Source organism: Neofelis nebulosa, chromosome 18 (genome assembly GCF_028018385.1).
Source record: "Neofelis nebulosa isolate mNeoNeb1 chromosome 18, mNeoNeb1.pri, whole genome shotgun sequence".
Lineage (NCBI taxonomy): Eukaryota > Metazoa > Chordata > Mammalia > Carnivora > Felidae > Neofelis > Neofelis nebulosa.
In genome coordinates, this window is record NC_080799.1 from 404,782 (window position 1) to 423,136 (window position 18,355).

Sequence of the window (18,355 nt, forward strand, 5' to 3'; positions counted from 1 at the left end):
CTGCGTCCCCATCCACGGTGGTAACCCCACTGCTCCCTCTGTCCACGCAAGCCCGGACACTCCTCTCCTGGACACGCTGGTTCCTGCTCAGATACCTCTGCTCAAATGCCACCTCATCACGGGAGGGGGGCTTGGGGCCTTTCTAGAAAACAGCAGCCCCTCCACGCCTCCCAGTCGCCTCCACCCCGTTCTCAGCTTTATCTTTCTCCAAGGAACTGTCATCACCTGAGGTGTGTGTTTGTCCCCTGACTCCCCCACTAGCACGAGGGAAGCTTCCCAAGGCCGGGTGCGGCACCCGTGGTATTCCCGGGTGGGTCTCAGCACCACAAACATGTGTGCAGGACGGGCACTGAGTGGGCACAGCCAGGGCCTCCCCAGCTCCCAGATCACCTCTGGGAGCCCCCTGTGCATCTGCCATGCCCCTGATGGTACAACAGGGGACCTGTGCCCACCCTGCACCAGCCAAGAGTGGATGTGGCTACCCATGAGAGAGAGAGGCAAAAACGCCTGAAGGTTGATCCCTGCGTGAGGATGTCTGGGGCCAATCAGTCTGGTCCCACTGTGCTGGGGCCACCACAGAGCCAGGCCCCTGGATCTCTTTGCTCTACCCCCTTGGTGAGTGGGTTTCTAGTCTCAGTCACCTCGTGATCCAGGGTGGCAGCGAGAGCTCCAGCCATCACGACCCCATTCCAAACAGCTAAAAAGAGACAGGGAAGGAAGGCAAAGGAGCCCCCCCAGCTACCTGCTTGCCTTTTAAGAAGTTTCCAGAATCTCTCCCACACTTTCCACCCACCCCACTGGCCCTTATCTATCACCCTCCCTTGGATAAAGCTAGGGTTCCCCACAGATGCTTGGCTGTGGGTGTGCCGGGTGCCGCTCACCATGAGGATGCGCCGGTAGCTGTCCCGGTCAATGCCCCAGAGCTTGAGGTCCGTCTTGGCTTTCACGGTCGCTGCCCTGGGGGTGCCGTAGATGAGCGCCAGCTCCCCAAAGCTGCCCCCTTCGCTGATGCTCGTCACCCACTCTCCATTCACGTATACCTTCAGGGGACAGAGAGAGAAATGTCAGAGGTGTCCCAGGGGACACGTGCGGTCACGCCGGCGCGTCCCACACCGGGAGCCCTCCTCCACGCCCACCAGAGGGGACCCGGCAAGGACCTCGCCTGCCCGGGCACGGCCTGGACCTCTGCCAGCTTTGCTGCCCGTCTCACTCCCAGCCCCGCACAGAGCCCTGGCTGGGCGGGGGCGATGGCACCTTCTGAGTCTGGCCCCAGTTGTCGGCGAGACGGGCCGGAGACGAAGGGGGAAGTGCCGCCCATGGCTCCTGGTCCGAGCAAAGCCCTGCCTGCGTCCCTGGCCGGCCTTCGATTCGATTCCTCATCCGCCTGAGGTGGGCCTTGGGGCCTGTCTCCCCAGCTGCACCCTCAGGGCGCCCCTGCGGACGCTCTCCGGGTCTCTGCCCGGCGCCCCCACCTCCAACCAGCGCGCGGGCCCGGCCTGGCCCGGAAGGAGCCATGTTGGCAGGGCCTGCCCTGCCCGGGACAGCGCCAGGCTCCCTGGGCCTGCGGTCAGTGGAGACGCTGCTGGGGCACCGACGAGACGAGGCTGTGCTGAGAAGGGCCCTTTCAGCCCGCGTGCGTACTCGGCACAGTGCTCCCACTATGACCGACCCTGCACGTTCCGGACCGCACAAGAATGGCGAGATTGTTCATTATGTGGTGCCGATCTGGTTCCTATAAACTGACACAACACGTGCATTATCCCCCAGCGTGTCAATGAGCTTTAAGAACAGCTCCCATTGGCAAAATGGGTGCGCGTCGGGAAAGAATGGATTGCGGTGAATCACGGGCGTGATTCTTGCCAGAATCAACGACTCATTATCTGCTCTACGACTGACACACAGAAGCGCGTGTCTGCAAGGAGACGCCATGCAGGTGAGAACTCCGCGTTCCGTGTGGGCGAGGGTCAGGGGAGACCCGGCCGACCAAGAGGGGCGGGCAGGGCTGAGGCACAGTGAGGCCCAGGAGCAGGGGCTCGGCATTCGCTTCCCGCAGGGAAGTCTGGGCAGCGGGGCCCCTGGGGGAAGAGACGCCAGGGTCCACACGACGAGGCCCTCGAGGAACGAGAACAGTGTCCCGTCCTTCCCATGAGGCAGGGAACAGGCCGCCTTGCTCTGCCACGGACGTGCAGGGACATCCTCCAGAACGTGCACCCCTGGTTTTCTCAAAGGGGACCCGGGGCCCGTGGAGAGGGGGCAGTGACCACTTATCGGTGTTCCCGGTGACCCAGGCACAGCCGGGCCAGCCCTCCCCGCACTGGGCTTCCTTGCGGTGAAGTCCTGGCCACGGAGGCGTGACTCCCCCAGCAGCCACGTGCATGGACCCCAGCTGCATAGCTCCAGGACGCCCCAGACGTCCCCAGGTCCCCTCCAGCAACCACGGCCCCTCGGGAAGCAATCGGGGGCACGTGCCTCTGCCCTCGCCGTGCGCTGCGGGGCCCAGCTGGCTGCTCGGCACAGCCGTGGAGCGGGCACCCATCCTGCAGGACACAGATGGTTCCTGTGACTCCTCCAGGGGGAATGTCGGGCTCGGGTCGTGGGTCGTGGGAGGTCGGGAGACTTTGCTGACAGTCTGGGGAGGTGGGTGGGCCTGTCTCTTTGCCTTAGGGGGCACAGAAGCCACCTGCCTCCATCGGCTGACGGCAGGGCCAGCCCGCCCAACAGACAAAACAGCACAGGGACCCAGGGGACAGAGAATGGGGCTCAGCAGAGCCATCCAGGCGTCCCTGGACCCCGGTTTCCTGAGGCACATCCCCAAAGGCAGGGCAGGACTAAGGGGACCCCCTTCCCTGCCCAGAGCCCAGGCCTGGGAGAGCTCCCTGTGAGACGTCAGAGAAAACCATTGTGCGGAGCCACAGAGGGCCCAGGACCACACTGCAGGCCGGCCACAGAGCACAAAGAGGCCATCCTTCTCGGGACACTGGCCTCTGTCACGGCGACCGGCACAGCGCCGGGCCCCACCCCAGCTGGCACGCAAACGGGCTACTTCTTGCTTTGTTTCACTTTTTGTTTCTTCTTCTTTTAGAAGAAAAATGGTGGGAGGCCCCACTGGGCTGCACGCATGGTCCCACCACTGACAGTGCCTTCTCCAGCTGAACCCGGAGCCCCCACCCGGCCGTTCTGCGTGAGCAGAACCCCCACCCATCCGTGTGTCCACCACCCCGGTGTGGACTGAGCGCCCCTCTGTGCCCTGCGCGTTCTAACTGCTGGCGGTCAGCAGGGCAAGGCAGCGGGTTCCTGTCCACAGGACTCACCCACCGGCCGGGAGAAAGGCTGTATGCAAATAATCACACAAACACACATCGTCATGACACACGCTCCGGGCGTGAAGAGAGCGTTCAGAACGGCCACGGCAGTGACTGTCTGCAGAGAGCTCTCTGTGAAGGGGCACTTGAGCCAGGCCTGAGCGTCCGGCTCAACGAGCAAAGACGTGGGAGAAGGGCGACTGAAGCCAAGGACAGGACGTGCAAAGTCCCTGGGGCCACAATGGAATGGATACTAGATGCAGCATGACGAAGCAGGGACAGACGCCACGGGGGCAAGAACAGGGGGTCAGGGAGGGAAGGGCTGCAATGTTGTTCTAGAAGCAAAAGGCAGCCACAGAAGGTTCCGGCACCTCATCTGGTTTACACTGTGACACTCCCTCTGCTGGGGAGTGGAGAACAGTGTGGGGCTGCCCGAGGGGAGAGGGGGAGGGGTGGGGAGGCCACTCAACAGGTGGCTGTGACGTGGCCCAAGCTGGACAGCCTGTTTCCGCTCCACGCAGAGGTACAGACAGCGATCGGACGGGGCGCGCAGGGAGGCACAGGGTCCTGCTCACGAGAGCCCAGGGCAGGGGGGCCCGTGCGTGGAGGGGAGTGAGCATCGCCCTCCTGGCGGTGCCCCCCGCCTCGCCCTGCCACCTGCCCTCCCGACCCGGGCATCTCGGTGCAACGCTCTACCGCCCAGAAAGCAGAAACCATCTGGGAGGTGGAGACAGAGCGCGTCTGGCGGGAGGAGTGCCCGCAGCCCCGCCCGCTTTCTCACGCCGCCTGGGGCCGGCCTGGGGCGGCCCGTGTGCCCCGCTGTTGTTTTCCTTCACAGAGGGCAAGGACAAGCTAATGGCCCGTCTCCTCCGGCCTCCCAGTCCCTCATGGGAGCGCCCGGAGTCGGCCCCCGCATCCAGGTTGCTCAGCCGGTTGCCCACAGGAGCCCTGGGGGCAGGGGACACCCCGCGGCTCTCCCTACCAGGCCTGGGCCGTCTCTAGCCCCGAAGCCGGATGCCCACGGGGCGGCCTGGCTGGCTGCCGTTCACAGCGCGCCCCGAGCACGGGCGTTGACGCTCCCGTCCGCAGCACCCGGGCCACGCGGGTTCAGTTTCCACCCGGGTGGAGAGCCGGCCGGCCCCCTCCAGAGGAGCCTCAAATCTGTCATGGCACGCGGGCGTCCTCCTGCCCCCTCCCCACACAGACCACACTAGGCACCCACAGAGCAGGATTTCGCCAGGACCCCGGAGCGCCCCTCCTAAACGTGGAGCAGGGCATGTGTACAAAGGCCACCATCACACTGGGGCGGGTCGGCTCACCGTCTCCCAGTCCCAGAGAACAGTCATTACCCGCGGAGTCCGAAGCAGCCCCTGACCACAGCGGGCCCCAGATGTGCTCTGCGGACGAAATGGGTTGGAAGGCCGCAAATGCAGCAGAGAAACGTCACCACCAGCTCTAGGCCGTGGCCACAGCACGTAGTAAGTGACTGATTAACAGGGACAACCTGAGAACAGGGACTAGAAGAGACACTCACACCTCGTTCATAGCAGCATGATCCACGACAACCAAGAGGTGTGGGAGCCACCCCGTGTCCACTGACGTGACCAGACACAGCGTGATCCATCCACACAACCCACTATCTATCACTGAGCTTCACGAAGGAAGGAAACTATGACCCTGCCACAACGCGGATAAATCTGAAGGACGTGACGCTGAGTGACACAAGCCAGACACAGAAGGACACGCACCGAGACCCACTCCCTCGAGGTCCCGGGGTCGTCAGACTCATGGACACGGGAGGACACGCACCGGGACCCACTCCCTTGAGGTCCCGGGGTCGTCAGTCTCACGGACACAGAGGAGACAGTGGGGCCGGGGCTGGAGGAGCGGGTGGGGGTCAGTCCGTGCGTAACGGGACAGAGTCTCAGTGTGGGGAGATGGGACGTTCTGGAGCCGGACGGTGGGGCGGCCGCATGGCAGCGTGAATGTGCTCGGTGCCCCTGAGCTGTAGGCTTGAAACTGGTTAAGACGGAAAATTTCATGTTGTGTGTATTTTACCAACTTTAAAAAAACAGAGCACCAGGCAAATGCTGAATAACAAGCGACCATGCCCCGGGGTGCCCTGTCCGGGGCGGGGGACACAGCTCAGAGGCCTCCCCTGGAGGCTGGGAACCGGAGGGAACTGGGCGGGGCAGGAGCCTGGGGGTGGGAGTGGGGGTGGGGGCGGTCCCAGCACAAAGAGGGTCCGAAAATAACGAAAGCCTCCCAGGATTAGGGAGGAGCCAGGCCTCAGACAGAACTACGTTCCTGAGCCCTAAAATCGGCAGTGGAGTATCCTTTTAAGTAGAAATGCTATGTTCCACGAATAAAACAAATTGGGAGATATTTTTAAACTTAGAAAAATGGATTACAGCTCTTGGCAACACATGCTGTGGTGTCTCTCGAAAACCATAATTGAAGCCGAACCTGGTGTTTTGGGCACCGGCCACCTGGCCATCCCCCCAGGGCGCCGCTGGGCCGAGGGCAGCATCCATGCCGCAGAAGGGGAAGGTGTTCAGGGTGCCGAGCCCAGCCAGGAAGAGGGCCCGGAGGGGGCGGGGGTCGTCCTCGAGGCTTCCAGACTTAGTGGGCCCCCCTCCCCTCGTGAGGCCGCACAGCCAGGCTCGGCGACCCCGGGGCCGGGTCAGCCAGGCCGCTCCCCTGTGCCCTGGAGGGCGGCTCACAGAAATGGGCACGTTCAGCGTGGTGCCAGGGCCACAGAGAATCTGGTTGTGATTCCACACCGGGAGCGTGGTGGCAGTAATCACGATACCCCGTGCCCCATACCGCACCCCGGCCAGCTGACATCCCAGATTCCTGACTGAGCCGTTTTGATTCCCTCACATGTGGCTTTCAACCACACTGCTATGCTGCCCGGTGGGTCCCACATCACAGGACGGCGCCCGCCCAGCTGGGGACCCGAAGGGCCTGACAGAGGGACCCCTACAAGGCACTGCCTGGCCCAAACCAGAGACTCTGTCGGACGCGGGCATCCACCCACGGTGCCCAGACATCCTGCTCCAGGAGCCTGGGTACGGCGGGCACCTTAAAGACACCTTTGTACCTGAACTTCTGAGGCCGGGGCCGGACCCCGCCCAGACAACATATTTGGGAAACCAGCTTGCAAGAAGGTGACCTCACTTCTTCCCTCCCCAAACCGCCTCCGCGGGTCCCTGGCCTAAACAAAAGCCAGCTATGACCCCTGGCACGTCATGGGGAGGCTGGGGACTGCCTGTCGGCCCCTACCCCACCCCAAGGGGCCCTGGGGCCGGGCTCCGTGACCTCCCCTGGGGGTGTGGAGGGTCCCTGTCAGGAAGGGCAGGCCAAGCCAGCCGATTCTCAGCTGCCTCTTCCCCGTCACGTCCCACTTACGAAGGGGCCGGGGGCAGTGGAAGGAGACGCTATCCTGTGGGACCTGAGGGCACTCGGACAGATGTAACGGTGGGTGTGAGGAGGGAACAGTCCACGCTAAGACGCTGAGCGTCAGGGGCACCATCATCTGGGGTGGCAGGGCCCACGAGCTGTTTAGGGGACCCTCTGTCAGGGGGCAGGTCCTGGTGGGCACCCGCCTCTCACACCTTCAAGCGCTTCCCGCCAGGTGCACTCTCTGCATCAGAGCTGGGGTGGGGAGCTGGGCGGGGGGGGGTTCTTTGTGGTGCAGGTGCGGGCAGGAGGGTTAGGGTCTGCCCAGGACAGTGGCCGCAGCGGCCCAGAGAGAGCAGATTAGCGGGGTTGGGGGGGGGGGGGGTAGTGTAGAAAAAGGGACCACATCCACAGAGCCTCCTCCTGACCCCACAACGGGCTCTGCAAGGCCACATCAGGAGGACTGCTCCCTTTGGTCTGTGAGCTCTGTGTCCTTCGAGGACACGGACACAGTAGTCAGTACAAGGCCTCGGCTCTCAGGCCCAAGCCTGGGGGGTGTCTGACCGTCTGCTGCCTTCCCACACGGGCCAGGGAGAAACATCTCACGAGACCCTGCTGTGGGCCCTCCAGGCTCCTGAAGAGAAATGCAAGAACTCTGGGAGAAGGTCCCCCGCGTCCCGCACCCGCTCACCCCAGCAGCACCCCGGGTGTGCCCAGAAGTCCCAGGGTTTGCTCTCGTTGCTGCCTGAGCCCTGGTGGTACGACTCGAGTCAGCCCTTTGAAGACGTCTCCAGATTGCACTTGATCTTAGCCAAAAGGCCGAGAAGCGATGGGAGACGTCTCCAGATTGAATTAGAAGATTCACGAACTCCAGTGAACACAGAAGAGGAAGGAACATCCCAGGGGAGGAGAAACAGGAGCCAAGATCTGGGTCTAGGTCGGGCTCCCTGTGTGGCAGGGAAGGTCCTGGGTCATCAGCGCAGCAGCACAAGAGAGGAGCTGGGTGTGGCTCTGCCTGGACTAAGGGGCAGCCGGGCTTGGGTGGGCGGGGTCTTGAGGATGCATAGGAGTTTGCGAGGAACAGCAGAAACAGGAACCGATGGAAGAGGAAAGACCCAGAGGTAAGGCACTTGCTCATTGCTGTGCAGACCCTGAGGGCAGGGGCCACGTGCCCCCAAGTGCGTTCTCAGCACACAGCAGGGCTCCGGAAACATCTGACCAAAAATGCGAGCAAGGTGAGGACAGGCGGGGGAGGGGGGCTCCTGACGGAGAACAGGGTCCAGGAGCCGGGCGGGGGAGGCGGGGGCCCCTCGCAGGCAGGGAGCGCGGTGCAGGGGGAGGCATGGAGACACCGAGCACCCCAGCCCTGCTGTGTAACCTGGCCATGGGTGTGTAACCACGAGCTGAGCTGAGTCACAGGAAGGAGGCTGCTCGGCCACAGAGAACCATGGGGCCAGGTGCACGTGCGGAGGAGGGATGTCCCAGGGAGGCCAATGGAGAAGCGGGAGCAAGAGGGGCAGCAGGGGTCCTGGCAGAGGCTGCACAGCGCCAGCAGGCCCCAGGAAGCGAGAGGGCACCGCTTGGGGCTTGGGGGGGGGGGGGGGGGAGGGCAGGCCCCAAGAAGCAGGACGCCAGGAAGCGGGACCCCAGGAAGCAAGAGGGCACCGCTGGTGGGGAGCAGGCCCCAAGAAGCAGGACCCCAGGAAGCGGGACCCCAGGAAGCAAGAGGGCACCGCTGGGGGGGAGCAGGCCCCAGGAAGCAGGACCCCAGGAAGCGGGACCCCAGGAAGCGGGACCCCAGGAAGCGAAACCCCAGGAAGCAACAGGGCACCGCTGGGGAGGGCAGGCCCCAAGAAGCGGGACCCCAGGAAGCAAGAGGGCACCGCTGGCGGGGAGCAGGCCCCAAGAAGCAGGACCCCAGGAAGCGGGACCCCAGGAAACAAGAGGGCACCGCTTGGGGCTGGGGGGGGGGGTGGGGGGGGAGGGCAGGCCCCAAGAAGCAGGACGCCAGGAAGCGGGACCCCAGGAAGCAAGAGGGCACCGCTGGTGGGGGGGCAGGCCCCAGGAAGCGGGACGCCAGGAAGCGGGACCCCAGGAAGCAAGAGGGCACCGCTGGTGGGGGGGCAGGCCCCAGGAAGCGGGACGCCAGGAAGCGGGACCCCAGGAAGCAAGAGGGCACCGCTGGGGGGGAGCAGGCCCCAGGAAGCAGGACCCCAGGAAGCGGGACCCCAGGAAGCGAGACCCCAGGAAGCAACAGGGCACCGCTGGGGAGGGCAGGCCCCAAGAAGCGGGACCCCAGGAAGCAAGAGGGCACCGCTGGGGGGGAGCAGGCCCCAAGAAGCAGGACCCCAGGAAGCGGGACCCCAGGAAGCAAGAGGGCACCGCTGGGGGGGAGCAGGCCCCAGGAAGCAGGACCCCAGGAAGCGGGACCCCAGGAAGTGGGACCCCAGGAAGCGAGACCCCAGGAAGCAACAGGGCACCGCTGGGGAGGGCAGGCCCCAAGAAGCGGGACCCCAGGAAGCAAGAGGGCACCGCTGGTGGGGGGGGGGGGGGCAGGCCCCAGGAAGTGGGACCCCAGGAAGCAAGAGGGCACCGCTGGGGGGGAGCAGGCCCCAGGAAGCGGGACCCCAGGAAGCAAGAGGGCACCGCTGGTGGGGGGGGCAGGCCCCAGGAAGCGGGACCCCAGGAAGGAAGACAGAGCCGCTGGCGGGGCACGGGCCCATCGTCTGGTCACATAAGGGACTTGGGCCTGAGTGAGAGAGAAGCCCATTTGAAGGCTTTCCTGGAGACGCTGTCCGCCAGACCCCGTGTGGACGGCAGCCTGGGGACCCAGGGAGGGACGGATTCCCTCACCACTTGAGTGGGGGGAGGGTGGCTGCAGGGGTGTGTCTGTGCCACGCCCAACAAGTCCACAATGGGTGGGGGGGTTCCTAAGCCCCGGACCAGAAAGGTGGACAGAGGAAGGTGAGCGGGAACAGGAGGAAGGCTGTCCAGGGCCTTGGGGTCTGTGAACACTCGGCTCCCTGCCCGCTTTACGAAGCGCTGGGGACCCTGGGGACCACCGTCCGTGGGCGCACACTCTCTTACTCATGCCACGCTCAGGTGCATTACACCGGCCTTCGGATGAAACGCGCTCCTGGGCTGACCGGACCGCGGACCAGGCAGGGAAGAGATACTCACGTCCACTTCTCCTTGGTCGATCACGTAGAAGTTATCTCCTTCGTCCCCTGTAAGGAGAGAAACACGCTGTGCACACCGCAAAGGGCACCGGGGACCACGCTTCCGTCCTCCCGGAAGCTGGACCTGCCCCAGCTTCACAGAGGCCAAGGTCCCTGGGTCTCGCCGGCTGTTTCTGGTTTGTTAAATAAAACTCGCACGCACGACACAAGGGTTGACCCACAGGGGCACGCTCCCCTCGTGCGGCCCCCCATGCTCCGTGTGTGGTGGGGCCCCCGTGGTCCCCGCCTGGCCCGTCTCAGGGTCCAGCTTCGCTGGTGGAAAGTTACGGAGACGTGGGGTTGGCGTGCAGAGAGCCCTGACCTTTCTCGCAGGCGGGCGGGCGTTGTGCTCACGGGAAGCTGGCGGCCCGGCGCCCTGGCTCAGGGAAGCAGGGAACATACCTTGCTGGATGACAGTCTCCCCGGCGATGTGCGTGACGGGGAACATGGCGTCGAATATGTCGCTGGAAGAGAAAACGCACGGCATGTGGGGGCTGCGGCAGCGCGGGGCACGGACCCCTCCCCACCCCCCCCACCCCCCCCCACCTCACGCGGAGCAACGAGCTCCGGTCACCCGGGGAAACGGAAAGATCCGCCTTCGGAGGAAATCATGACCCTTCGTGGCCCTGCCGTCCGGGCAACAGCTCCCAACCTCCAGACCGTGTCCGTGCCGGGATCCACGGGGTTCTCGGTCTGGGTCTCCACAGAAACGGAATCAGACCGCACGCACTGCGTCAGACACAAAAACAAGCTGACGGCAGACCCTGGCTGTTCCTTGCGTCAGGAAACGTGAGTCCGCCCGGACACGTCCTGTGGGCCTGCTTTCTGCACACTTCCCTCGAGGGGCGTCCCGAGATCCCCGAGGCAGGAACCAGGGCCTCTACGCGGCCTGGCCGGCCACCGGAGCCTGACCCGCGGGCTGTGCCAAAGGGCGGCCTGGCCGTTGAGTTTCCTAAATGTGGCTGTCGGATGCACCGAACACGCAGGACCCAGGCAGGGGGGAGGTGGAGCATGGGACCCTCATCTCCGCAGGACTGCATCCAGAATGCACTGTCAGAGGTCAGCCTCGCTCCCGAAATGCGATGGCCACGCCCAGGAGACCACGCCCACCCACCCACCCACGGGGTCCCGAAGGAGAATCGGGCAGCTGGGGCCCCTGTGTGGTCAGGGCACACGGCAGGGCTCGGGGGGGGGGGGGGGGGGGGTGGGGACCTGTCTCCTCTCCCCCCGCTGAACGGGAAACCTTCGCCAGACTGGTCAGGTCGAGTGAACCTCAGAGGAACTCGCGGGAGTTGGACACGACCCCCCAGGGGCAAGCGCGAAACCAGAGATCCCAACAGCCTTGTGCTCCGCTGTCTCTAGGGTCCAGGAAACGTTAAAAAGTCACCCTTGAAGTAGTAGCTATTTCCTCCCTGAGAAAGAGGACAGGAGCCGCGGGGTGGCAGGGGCTTCAGGGTGTTTGCAGGAGCCCCTCCGGCCCTCTCTCCTCCCCCCCCCCGCCCCCCGGGGGAGCCGGTATCTGTGCCCCGGCCTGGGCTGCGCTTCTCGGCCAGGGGGGACCGTCTGCAGACGGGTCTGGTCAGTTGTCCAAACTGCATTGCTTCAAAACCACAGCACCAGGGATCTCAAAGTGAGCAGATGTTGAAGAAACGATTTTACAATTCCTGCCTCGTTTTTAAAAAAATTCTCAACGGTAATGGTAAAACATTTTCCCAAATGCCACGAGTAATCAAGCCAACCCCGGGACCCGTCACCACCCAGCCGGGGCAGGTGCTTGGGACAGCGGTCAAGCCCCAGGGCAGGGCCGCAACCCACCGCCCACCCCACACGCGGCCTGCACTTCCATTCCACACGGACGAGCCCATGGAAAAGTCTGTCTCGATTTGGTGCCTTTGTCATTCACACAGAAGTAACGGCTGTAACTCCAGTTTTTGTCCTGTGCTTCGTGATGTGTGTCCAGATGGAGAATCCCTTGGCGGCCGTCCTGCCGAGGCCAGGCCAGCACCCTGCTGACCACACAGGCGACTCCCCAGGTACAGAAGCAGCGATGACGCCCAATCTGTGAACAGCGAGGCCGGAGAGCCCAGCCCCATGCACCAAAAAGGGCCGCCCTCCCCCTTTTCCCTCAGAAGAAGCTAACGCCCCCAGAGCCCCCCAGCCCGTCACCAAGGCTGGAACACAGGCCGTGTGCGGGGCGGACGCCGAGAGGCCCCCCTCCTTCCCCACCTCTGCGTCCTCTCAAACAAGACCCGATCCTTCCTGCCTCTTAGCCCTTAATGGCATTAAAAGACTCTGATGAAAAGAGAAACGGTTTTCTATTCTCATCTGTAAGTGACCTCTGGAAACCTCTACTGAAGCTGTCGCCTGCATCTCAGCGTCTGACACCGGGTCCTGCCGCGGCCCCCGCCAGGCTCCGGAACTGGGCTTGGCAACTCCTGGGTCGGGGCCTGAGCCAGGCCCGGGGACACAGCCCTCGCGGCCGTGGAGACACAGAAACGTGAAGAGGTTACAGCCCTCACTCCCCAAGGACGCTGGCCGGGTGCCCTCCATCCGCCCAACTGCTCCGAGGTCAGACCTGCGGCTGTCTCGTCCAGACAAGGAAACCAGAGACACTAAGTAACTCTGCCAAGGTCAGCAGCTGGGAAGAGGTGAGGCCAGGCCGCACCCCTGCCTTCCTGTGCAGGGCTCTGTGGGGCGCCCGGGGCTGAGCGAGGCCTCCCGGTGTGTTCGGGGGCACGGGGCCTTCCCGGTCTCAGGAAGTGCCCTGAGAGAGCAGGTGGTGGAGGGTCCTGGCCGCCAGCCCCGGGGAAGCCACAGGCACACCCTGCCCTCCTCCGATCTTGGCCTGACGGTGGGGTCCTCTGGCTCCTGAGAGGTCCCCAGGCCAGAGTGGTCACCACTCCCTCAACAGCAGGGAGCAGCTGACGAAGGGGTGCCTGCTGGTCTTAGCCCCGTGTCCATGTGGCCCCGCGGGCACCTCTCGCCAGAGCGAGGTGAACTCACCTCGCTCGAGGGCAGCGGAGGGGCCCTCAGGGTTTGACCAGGAGTGATGGGGGCAGAGGCATTATCTATTCATTTTGTTTTAATTATGATTACTTATTGGTACCGATGGTTTCTGTCAACTTCAGGCCAAGGTTGGTTCTCAGGCCCGCTGCGCCTGAGATGGATGTCTTCGGTTTCTAGCTGTGTTTATGCATGCCTTCCAGAAAAGCAGAATAAATAGAAAAACCAGCGCAGTCAACGATACGGAGACAGGGATCCAAACACTCAGACAAGTGGTCTGCAGCAGACTGGCCCAGGCACTCGCACACCTGCCTGCATCACAGCGAGCAGGGGCCTAGGGAGCACCCGACGGTGAGGGAGCCACGAGCGTGAGCCTCTTTTGAGACAATCTGCAACAGCCAGGATGGGTGCGGAAACACATCCCAGGCACCGCTCAGGTGCACAATGGAGGGAAACGCCAGCCTTAGTGGGCTGGTGACTGTCGGACGGCGGCTTTCCCAACCAAGTCCACGGACCCCTTTACGGCCTCCTACCTCCATCCGTGCCGGGTGCTGGGACCCGGAGCAGAGCACCGCTGACAGGGAGCTGGGGCAGGATGGTGGTCAGGGAATGGGCAGACTTGGACCCCAGCCACAGCCGGGCCTGGCCCCTGATGCTCAGGGCCTGCGGAGTGCTGGGTCCCAGGTCCCGCAGGGTTTACGGCTCAGAGACCAGAGCCCATGGAAGTTCCCACCTGACTTACTCCTTGTCCTGGTGCCCCTCCTTCCCTGGGCTGCTCAGCTCTCACCCTCCTCCCCCTGCTGTTGATGGTTTCCTGACCCCATATCCCCCAGCTGACTGTGACTTCTGAGAATGAAGACCATCTCACTGCAGTCTGACACACATTGGCCCGCCCAGGTCTGACTCAGAGCAGGTCTTCGGTATGGATGGAAGGACAGAGGTTGGCTGGTGGATGGTGAGTGGGTAGATGGGTGGGTCGGTGGTGAATGGGGGGGGGGGGGTAGATGGGTAGGTGGGTGGATGGGTGGGTGGTGTGGATGGGTGGGTGGATGGATGGATGGGTGGGTGGGTGGGTGGTGAATGGCGGGGGTAGATGGGTCGGTGGGTGGATGGATGGCAGATGGATAGATGGACGGATGGGTGAATGGGTGGGTGGGTGGATGGATGGATGGGTGGGTGGGTGGTGAATGGGGGGGGATGGATGGATGGATGGAAGGAAGGAAGGAAAGATAGATGGAGAACGAGCTGTCTGTTAAGGCAGCTCCAAGACAGGAGATCAACTAGAACATGGTGTGGGTCTTGTAACAAAAGTCCCTGCTTCCTGAAGCCATTCACTGAAAATGGTGGCTATCGATCTAGATTCCTCAGGCGGAGCCCAGTACCCTCGACCCAAAACAAAGCCTCATTAACCTTCTCCCATTTGAACCTCACAAGCATGGAAAGACATTGGCTCCCATCACTGTCCCCACTCTACCGACAGGAATATCAAGGTTCAGAAAGGCTAAGTGACTCACCCACAGTCACGCAGCTGGTTTGGGATGCAGTAAGGCTGACCACCCCATCAAGGTCCCACTCGCTCATGCTGCAGAGGACGCACAGAAGAACAACCAGGGCGGGGGAGTCTGCTCTCTCTGGCCAGGCGCCAGGCCCTGACTCGTGGGGTGGGTCCATACCGAGATCTGGCCTCCTGGAGATGTTCCCAGGGCAGGAAGGCTGGATGCCAGCCAGGACCCTGCATGGACCACAGGGCATCACCCCCCCCCCCCCCGCCCCCCGCCGCCTACGGTCACACTTGCACTTCCAGGCACACCTGGCTGCCACCTGGATCCCACCGGGTGCCCAGTTCCCAGGCGGGAAAACTGAGTCCCAGAGAGAGCCACATCCTGAGAGCTGCACTCTCCCTGGTTCCAGCGACAAGGCCACAGGCATCAGCGGGCATCAACTTCAAAGCCTAGACCACCTGTCACGCCTGATGCCCTGGGGGGTGGGGTGACCCTCCCCCCGACGCCTGACTCCCTGGGGGGGTGACCCTCCCCCCGACGCCTGACACCCTGGGGGGGGGTGACCCTCCCCCTCACTCCTGACTCCCTTGCAGGGGGGTGACCCTATGGGGGGGGTGACCCTCCCCCTCACTCCTGACTCCCTTGCAGGGGGGTGACCCTACCCCCAAGCCTGACTCTCTTGCGGGGGGAAGGGGGTTCACGTGAAGTCATGTTTTCAAAGACAAGTTCAAAATGAGGTCCCAGCCTTGAGGTCAGAATGCCACCAATGAACCCCGACTTAAGGTATTTCAGGGAAGAGCTCCTGGCCCATCTCGGGAGCTCATCCCCACCAAATAAAGCGGTGTAAACGTGCCACAGCTAAGCCCCACGACATAGAAAACCTTGGGTTTTTGTCTGTTTTCAGTCTAAACCCCATACACAGTCCAAACAGTCCAAACGCAAGTCAGTATGTAGAACATGACCTCCGGCTGAGTTACTTATCTCGACCCTGAAAATAAGACTTTGCAGGATGAAACCAAGCCGGCTGGGGGCCACCAGACACTTCCCGGGTGTGAGGAGTCCCTTTGTCACGTCACTGTCACCTCAGGCCAGCCCCCATCTCCTCCTCTATCCGAGCAGAAAACAACCCCTGGGTGCTGATCCCTGGGGGTGTGGACAGGAACCCCCTCTGTCTCTCCCGGGAGGAAGAGGGCGCATTCACCCTGCTGGGGTGAAATCTCGGCTCAGGCACTTCTCACTACAACCTTGTGGCATTTATCACCGTCATCCCGTTGTGGCGAGAGGAGGACTGAAGCACAGAGAGGGTAAGGAACTTGCTTGGGGTCACACAGCCAGAAAGTGGGAGTGCAAGACTGCAAACCAGGTGATCCGGCACAAAAGCAAAGTCCCTTCACGTCAGGATGCTTGTCTGCGATGGGCATGTGTGACCTTTACTAAATTAAAACATTTTCCTGCTGGGACTAGTTTGCTAAGAATTTTTATAATAGGTGCTGCGCTGTATGAAATTCTTTTCCCACACCTACGTCATCTACCACACAGATCTCTTCCCTGGGATCTATCAATGTGGCAACACATGGACAGTGTTCTGAGCTCAAACCGCTTTTGAAAACCAGATAAACCCTACCTGATCTGGATGTGTGGTTTTCAAAAATCAAGTTGGATCTGTTTGGCTATTTAGGGTTTTTGCATCCACGTTCACAGAACATATACTACACCTATAATTTTTTTTTAATGTTTGTTTATTTTTTAGAGGGAGAGCACGAGTGGGGGAGGGGCAGAGAGAGGGAGACACAGAATCCGAAGCAGCTCCAGGCTCGGAGCGGTCAGCAGAGCCCGACGCGGGGCTCGAACTCATGACCCATGAGATCGTGACCTGAGCTGAACTTGGACGCTTAACCGACTGAGCCACCCAGGTGCCCCTACACCTGTAGTTTTTATACGACTTCTTATTCGTTTTCTCACACTGCCCGTACCACGTGCTGGGATCCAGATTATACTGTCCTCGTACAATGAGCTGGGCGGCTCTCCTGGTTTTCCGTTCTCTGCAGCCACTGCTAAAAGGAGAACGATCTGGTGACGTTGGACAGGACTCTCCCGTAAAGCCGTCGGGGCCTGGCCTCTCCGGAGGGGGCAGGCCCTTGGTTACCATTTAACCTCCTTAGTGTTTATTGATCGTTCCACACTTAACTGTTTCTTCACGTGCCAATGTTAGCTGCACGTTCAAAGTTAGCTCCCAACATTTAAGAATTGACAGAGTTATAAAAACCGAAGTTTTTGGCTTTTCTTTAAAAAATAAAAGTTAGGGGCGCCTGGGTGGCGCAGTCGGTTAAGCGTCCGACTTCAGCCAGGTCACGATCTCGCGGTCCGTGAGTTCGAGCCCCGCGTCAGGCTCTGGGCTGATGGCTCAGAGCCTGGAGCATGTTTCCGATTCTGTGTCTCCCTCTCTCTCTGCCCCTCCCCCGTTCATGCTATGTCTCTCTCTGTCCCAAAAATAAATAAAAAACGTTGAAAAAAAAAAAATTTTTTAAATAAAAGTTAGCTCTAGCTACATGGGGTCTGTGTTCTCACAAAGCAAGAGCTCAGGCCATTTCCACCCTGGTCAGACCGCATGCTCTCCGTTTGGCCACTATCCCCAGAAGGCCATGGATTCCTGCCCCTGTAACCATCTGCGTGCACCAGCCCGCCCCTGCACCCGCTGTGGGGAGCCGCACACATGGGACTTCATCACGGCGGCGGGGGGGGGGGGGGGGGGGGGGGGGGGCCGTCCTGTGACAACTGCTTCTCTGATGGCAACCCAGGAACCCAGTGCCACTCCTCAACTTGCCTGGAGAGACCCCAGGGGCGGCCTCTCCGAGGACTTAACCCATCCGGAGAATGGGCAGGCGGCATGCTCACAGGCCACGGGGCGTGTAACCACTCGTGAAGCACTTAGCAGAACGAGCCCCGCCATCAGGAGCTCCCGCGACCGTTTCTGCCGGCTCCAGATCCCCCCCCCAAGGCCCTGCTAGGATGCCCACGCGTGTCTCAGGGTCCCCTGGGGATGAAGCCAGCCGGGGCACGTCGCACCCCCGTCTTCGCCAGCCTCACGACCCAGCACGGCTTCTGTACCCCTTGTTGCCGGCTCACATTTGCAACATACTTGGAGCCGCAGCCCAGGCGGCCTGCCCCCACCCCTGTGAAGCTGCAGAAGCAAACAGGCCACGCCAGTTCTCAGAGCGAGGCCTCCCTGAGCAGGACGGGCCTGGGAGGAGGCACCCAGCAGCCAGACCTGCATGTGGCCCCACGCACCCGGCCTCCTTCCAGTGCTGGGACGCGGCGGGGTGGGACTGACAGGGTCCCACACGGACCGCCCCCTCCCCAGCTCCAGAAACCCGCGGTGCTGCATCTTGGAAACCCTGGCGGGTGGAGGGCATTCCCGGGATTTACGCAGGAAGCCCCAGGACACGGGCCACAGGGTCGCCTCCAGTAAGAAGGAAAGCAGACTGCATCAGCGCTTTCGACATTTCTGGATCTCTACTTCTTTAAACGACTTACTCGGACAAACGTCAAACTTTCAGAAGCACAGAGGGGACGCGGATGTGGGAGGGGGATGTGCTACACCTCCGGCTGGCAATGTCCGAGGAGCAGAAGGCAGCCCCTCGGCCGTGCACCGGCCGCGGGTGTGCACAGAAGCGCACGTCCGTGTACCACGAAGAACACAAGGGAGGCGCGAGTGATGTGAACAGAACGCAAGAACAAAGACCGCCCAGGCTGCGGAAAGCGTGTCCCGGTGCACACGAGCGTGTTTTCCTGGCTCCAAAGTGATGCCAGAGACGGGATGTCTGGTCCGCCCCCTTCAGAAGTGGTTCGGAAGGACCCAAGCCTGCCGCCTCGGCCACGGGAGAACTTCTCTCCGGCTGTTTGGACTCGGCCAATGTCACCCAGGGAA

The 18,355-nt window shown here is 62.3% G+C and overlaps 1 protein-coding gene across 2 annotated transcripts in view; it reads right to left on the reverse strand.

Annotated features, from left to right (window-relative positions):
• Window positions 1-18,355, reverse strand: part of PRKAR1B (protein kinase cAMP-dependent type I regulatory subunit beta) — a 105,038-nt gene that overhangs the window by 23,955 nt on the left and 62,728 nt on the right. For both annotated transcript variants that reach the window (XM_058711060.1, XM_058711059.1), the window contains exons 5-7: window positions 10,325-10,386; window positions 9,885-9,931; window positions 882-1,040 (exon numbers count right to left, since the gene is read on the reverse strand). In XM_058711060.1, coding sequence (XP_058567043.1) covers window positions 882-1,040; window positions 9,885-9,931; window positions 10,325-10,386 — 268 coding nt within the window. The remainder of the gene's footprint in view (window positions 1-881; window positions 1,041-9,884; window positions 9,932-10,324; window positions 10,387-18,355) is intronic.